The 6,189-nt window shown below is 43.1% G+C and overlaps 1 protein-coding gene across 2 annotated transcripts in view; it reads right to left on the bottom strand.

Moving 5' to 3' along the window:
• Positions 1 to 242: 242 nt before the first annotated feature.
• CASC3 (CASC3 exon junction complex subunit) overlaps positions 243 to 6,189 on the bottom strand; it is a 44,433-nt gene continuing 38,486 nt past the window's right edge. For both annotated transcript variants that reach the window (XM_085851017.1, XM_085851018.1), the window contains exons 11-13: positions 3,065 to 3,258; positions 2,366 to 2,485; positions 243 to 1,303 (exon numbers count right to left, since the gene is read on the bottom strand). In XM_085851017.1, coding sequence (XP_085707143.1) covers positions 1,262 to 1,303; positions 2,366 to 2,485; positions 3,065 to 3,258 — 356 coding nt within the window. In that variant the 3' untranslated portion in view covers positions 243 to 1,261. The remainder of the gene's footprint in view (positions 1,304 to 2,365; positions 2,486 to 3,064; positions 3,259 to 6,189) is intronic.

Below are 6,189 nucleotides of genomic sequence, written 5' to 3'. Positions count from 1 at the left end.
GTCCTGAACTTCAGACGTCGCTCTTTAATTTAAGGGGACGGTGAGAGGATTTACCACTGTTAACGAGATCTGTTGGGCATACTAAAATAAATAAATTCTCTCCATGTATGGTAAATGTGCATCTCATTGTGCCTGTGTGAGGGAGTATTACAAGTCCTGATGACATATCACAATTCTCAGCATGAAACACAGACAAAAGAAGTGGGGCAATGAACCCTTACGGACGGGTTCTTCGCTCGTACTTTAAACAAATAAAAACAAAACTGTTTTAATGGTTCCAAAATTTAAATGATCAACAAAACTCTGAACCCTGTTACTAAGACGAATTCCACATGTACATATCAGTACGCATCTTCAAACACCATGTGACGGTATAGCAGCACAAGATGAGAAAACAAAACAAAGAAAGTTCGATAAGATGGCAGCAAGAGCGATGAACAGTCAACAAGTTCACGGGCTGACGTCAAATTCAACAAAACTAGATTTCTACGTGAATTTTAAATGCATTTTCATCTCCACAATGCCTTGTGTTTCGTTTTTAACAATAACTTTACCCTCGGAGCCGAACAGCACTGGCTTGACGGGCTGAGCGGCGTCTTCCCGTTTGCTCGAGTTAACACTGCTTTTGTACTTTGAGGCCCGCACACTCATTCACCGACCCTCGTGTAATCGGAACCTCAAATGTGACATTGAACGAATCCGCCGTGCACTCAGACAACCCAAAACATGCTGATCCTGTGCCGAAAGGAAGAAAAAATAATAAAATAACCAAACCCAACAGTGGAACGATCAGAAAGGAAAGCGCTCGAACACTGCTCGGGAACGTACATTTTTATCCGTATAAATTAAGTGGCTTCACTTGCTATGTTCATATCACTGGACTTTCCAAGCAGGATGGTTATTGCTCATGCGATAAGTGCCACGTTACAAACCATCAAGGGCACAAAAAAAACTCAATACAAACCATGCGGAGATACGACTAAATGTACAAAATTGGGGGAGGGGGGTGGGAGCGGGAGGGGGGGGTAATAAAATCAAAATCAATGTACTCTTTGTATTAAGGCATTTTATGATTCAGTTGCTTCTTGCATAAAGCTAAATTTCAAATAAACAATCGACATTTACATCATAGGATGCCTACCACCCACTCCCAAACCATCCCCCCCCCACCTTAAAGGAACTTAAAGTCAAGTTAGACGGTGTCCTTGGAAAGCTAAGAACGGTTGCAAATGTCAAGAGGAAGATGAGAACGGTGGGGTGTTCACGTGTTTCCTTGCTCTTTGGCTCTCTCTTTCCTGTTCACCTGTGGATGAAACACCAGAACACAATGACAACACAATCTCGCCTCAAAAAAAGAGACCACCTCTCATACCCCGTTTCTATTTAGAGGTCTTTTGAAGGTGTGTAGCTATTTCAGGTAAAGAGGGATAATTACAAGAAAGATCGATACAGAAACCGACTTAGCTACTAAAAAAAAAAAAAAACACGCTTCAGATTTTGGGCCGAACGTCGCACACCATAATCCTTCGGAAGGATCGCAAGTTTGGTGGTGGATTGTTGGTCTGTTCGTGCCGACATTCGAGGGGATGTTCTAAAAATGTTTGAAAATTTTTTTTAAAAAGAGTAGTCTGATCTGGGTTTTAAGTCGGGGTTTGGTGCTAGTCACTGGAGATTTTCCACCATTGTCGACGTTAAAGCCATTTCCTCTAAGACGCTGCGGGTAAAGCCCGGTAAATGCCATCATGCTGGTGGACAGAGCCCTCGGCAGTGGAGCAGCAAAGCCTGGAGCGTATCGTCGTCCAGTTTCATGGGCTGCGACCTTTATTCACCCGAGATGGCTTTCCATCCAGGACTCTTGGTAACAAGTTCAAGACATGTGTTTGTTCGCTTTCGAATTGTAGACTCACATGCATTTATGGATAGCCATCCGTTACTTTTATTGGAATTAGCCATCAGAGGTTTTCTTGGAATTGGAAAGGGACCGAGATATCTGCGATCATAAAGTGATCCCCAAGGGTAAGCCTCGCCCAGTGCCCGCAATCCAATGATGGCCATATTCTTTTCAGACCGTCATATGACCCTGGCCTTCAACATTTATAGATAAAGTGTAAATTAAGAAAATGTGTCCCCATCAACAATCGATCCATAAAACTCGACATCGTGAAAATAGGAGGAAAAATTTTCAAGTTATGATCAAAAAGATGTTTTCTTTTACTTCGGTCACAATCCAAACAAAGTTGGTCAAGGACACTAATCAAATATCAGGTGCACAACTTCACTATATTATGCAATAACATATTGGAAGGCAAAACAGTCTGAGATTCCACGTTGGCAAAATTCAGCGATGGCAAGGTAAACGGCTCACCTCCGGCGGGGGCTTTACCGACACGGGCTGGGTCGCGCGTCGTGGTGGTGATGGTTTCGGCTGGACTTGTTGCTCCATCATGTTGTAGTACGTGACTCCGCCATATACGTGCGGGTGTGCCTGCAAACAGGTTTGCAAAGAGGCTGCAGAATGCAAATAGTTCTCTCAAGCATTACTTGTATTTTTAATCAATTTGATTTTCCAAATGCTTTTTATTACCCCCCCCCTCCAGTTCCACAACTGGAACACAACACGTTCCACAACCTCCATTCTTTCCAGTTTACTATAAACTGAACAGCACACTATAAACTGAGCAACAAGAGAGGATTTTATCAACTGAAATCTGATGAAAGCATGTTAGGTACTGTGGCCCTTTTTTGCCCCCGTGAAGCGCCAACGCTCAAAGACATCAGCTGCACCTTGCATCCCGCAGCAGTTAACATGCACGTACAGACTCTCTCAGTTGATAATGCCCCCGACGCCTGGCCTTCACGAAGACGGTGAAAGAACAGATTACACAGCGCAGGTAAACCCATCCACTGCAGAATCACGTGACCAGCATTGCTGGGTTTTGTAGGGGTGAACAGACAAAACCTTGTATTGCTAGCTTAACTATAACATCGAAAGTTGATGAACATAAATAAAAAGTAAAATAAACCTCGTTCTGGAGTTACATCATGTAAACATCATGAGTGATACCTGTGTTGGGAACAAATGAGGAAGTGGACTCGGACTGTAGGGAAAGCTGGAGCTGGGAAGCGGAGTCCCAGGGTACCCGGGCAGCATTCCACCAGAAAAGTACCCCGGATTAAGTAGTGGTCCAGGGGACTGCCCGGGTGAAACGGAGACCGGCGATGGGTATAGGTGGCCAGCTGGTGGGTGTGGGTGCAGCACTACGCAGATAGGAAGCGGAGGAAAAAATTATAAATGAAAAGCAACATTAAGTCATTGCCAAAAGAGGGACATAACTCGATCCCATCATTAAGTTACACATCGACACCATCGTTCTAACCTATCCTCTCATCACCAAAATGATGAAAAGGTCTCAAACTGCCAAGGTTTGTTCAACAGGATGTCTAAAAACAAAAAACAAATTAAGGTTCCAAAACAAAAACAAAACTAATGAAACAGGATACAACGATGGTGTTTGCTGCACATTAAAGAACATTGTCAGAGTTGTATTGACTTTTCCCCCATTTTCAGGCACCTCCTGTGACACGCGACATCACATTTACTGCAAATGGTGCCCCCGCAAGAAAAAGCACAATGTGCTGCCTGGCTTATGGAGATCGAATCAGCCACACAGGTTCAACAAAGCTTCAGGACAACCGACGGAAGGCAGCCACCATCGATAAAAACGATTCTTGAGTGACATGAAAAGTTCCTGAAGACTATTAGCATCCTGCAGAAGAAGGGGGCAGGTTTGAAACAAGGCTGCAACAAGCATCCTATAAAGGAAGGGGACAGGCCGGCCAAGGACAAGTAGTGAGGATGTTGAACAACATGTTCGTGAGTCATTGCAGTGCAGCCCCCACAAGTCCACTTAGACTACCGCCAAGGGGCTGCAGATACTCAAAGGTACACATCGTGCTGCACACGTAACCGCAGCTGTACGTGTGCATACGAGGTTCGGCTGGTGCAGGCACTGAAGCTGAATGACGACACGCAGTACATGATGTTTCCAGTGGACATTTTGAAACGCTTAAATGAAGACGGATTCCAAGGACGTGTGCTCTTCTCAGATGAGTCAACTTTCCACGTTTCGGGGAAGGTTAACAGACAAAACGTCAGGATTTGGGGCTCTGAGCCTCCCAATGAGATCTGAGAACTTGGGCAAGACAGCTTAAAGATGAACATGTGATGTGGACGAATGCACAACCGAGTCATTCAGCCATTCTTCTTTGCTGAAGTCACTATGATGTCTGAAAATGACTTGGATATGTTGGAGAACTTTGTACTCCCACAACTGGCTGACGTGCAAGCAAAAGTCATTTAGCTACAAGATGGACTTCCCCTATAAGAGTCTGATAGGACGAGAATTCCTGAATGAACACTTCAATGATCGATGATTGGGTGCAGCGGTCCGATTCTGTGGCCACCGTGTTTGTCAGACATAACACCTCTGGATACTTTTCCGATGGGGTATTTAAAGGATGTGGTGTTACCGATATTGTGGATCGGAGGAAGACCGTAAAGGCAGGAATGCTGATCCGAACATGGAAGAAAATAGAGCGATGATTATTAATGATTACCTTGACAATAAAACTTTGAGAAATGTTTATACCCCAGGCACGCAAAAAGATTGGGTTAAGCAACTGGTTCATGTTCGTCCGTCCGTCTATAAATGTCAGTTTATGACCGAAGAAAAACTTATTTGAATTGAATGTTATATTTTGAAAACAAATTGGAACATGAATCGGAAAACAAACTTGTCGTTTTACAGTACTTTAGCTCTGAATTTGTCCCAATCGCACATGCGCAGAGAGGAGTGAGATATTATATTGACTTTATCCACCTGTCTGGCTCAAACAAAATTGAAAATCATTCCAAAGAGGAAACTTACTGGTTTTAAGGACTTTACAAAGGACACAAACAACAGGCATGAAGAACTCATGTCATGTGTTCGGTTAGGTGGTGTAAAAGCAACTACGTTATTGGTGGTAAATTCCAGAATTAATTATTTTTTTATGACTTTTACAATCTTTATTTTATTTTCATTGAATTATATGCTTCAACACTGGAGAACATAAATCACCTTCTTATAACTTCCAAGAACCTCCAGTTTTGTAGTACTTGGACATGTTAAATAGGGTGGTGTACAAGACTGCTTCAATGGCCCAAAACTTCCAGATTTATTTTTAAACAATCTATAAAATCATTATTAGCCCCCACTGGACTTAGTCCAAAATGAGAGCTTATGGATTTGGTCTCAATTTTCGTGTGCGTGCATGCGCGCATGCATGCATGCGTCCGCAACCATATCTCGGACATGTGTGGACCGATTTTATTTGTACTTGACACAAAGACAACACATGATGGTATACACATGCACATGAATTTGGAATGGTGACTTGTGGACACCCGGAATGAACTACACTGCAAATATAATTTGCTTAGTAAGAAAATATTTCTTTAAATAAAAGTTTTCTTGAAAGAAGAAAACCATGAGAAACCTTATCCTTCAGCGAGACTGCATGTTGCACTTCACAAACAAGGACGGCACTCGACCTCCGCCAGGATGAACACTTTACAACTTTACATTGTGTGTCCCACTGATAGGCCGGATCTGCATCAGAACCTTCACCAAAAGCGAATCACCTTGTTCTTGTCACCTACCCAATTCATCCACAAAGTTTCGTCCGAATCCGTCCATAACTTTTTGAGATATCACGTTAAATATCGTTTTTGGCCCATCCCTCAATGGTGAAGAATCACTTGAAAAAAAATTACCAGATCCAAATCTTCATCAAGATCTAATTAATTCGTCCTTGTCAAACACCCAAGCTGTCCACCAAATTTTGTCCGAATCTGTCCGTCTGTGAGCAGGACATCTTAAAAATTATGGACGAACAGACAAACAAACAGGGGTGAAAACATCCTCTGTGCACCTTCGATGGCAGAGGTAATTAAATAGCTGTTATGGGACTCGATCTGTGCTTCGCTGCTTCAAGTTGAGGGGTTTAGTTCACACTTAACCGACTTATTCTGATCACAAGTAAACAGTTCCGTGGTATGCCGTCCTGAGGAGACCAAATGAGTCCGAAACATGGTCGGCGGCTCCGCATTCCTCCACTTGTGACCATTCCAACCTCAGTCTTTAAAGA

Source organism: Eptatretus burgeri, chromosome 13 (assembly GCF_056783735.1).
Source record: "Eptatretus burgeri isolate ZD-2024b chromosome 13, Ebu_testis_v1, whole genome shotgun sequence".
NCBI classification, from domain to species: domain Eukaryota; kingdom Metazoa; phylum Chordata; class Myxini; order Myxiniformes; family Myxinidae; genus Eptatretus; species Eptatretus burgeri.
This window is presented reverse-complemented; position numbering and strand designations above follow the sequence as displayed.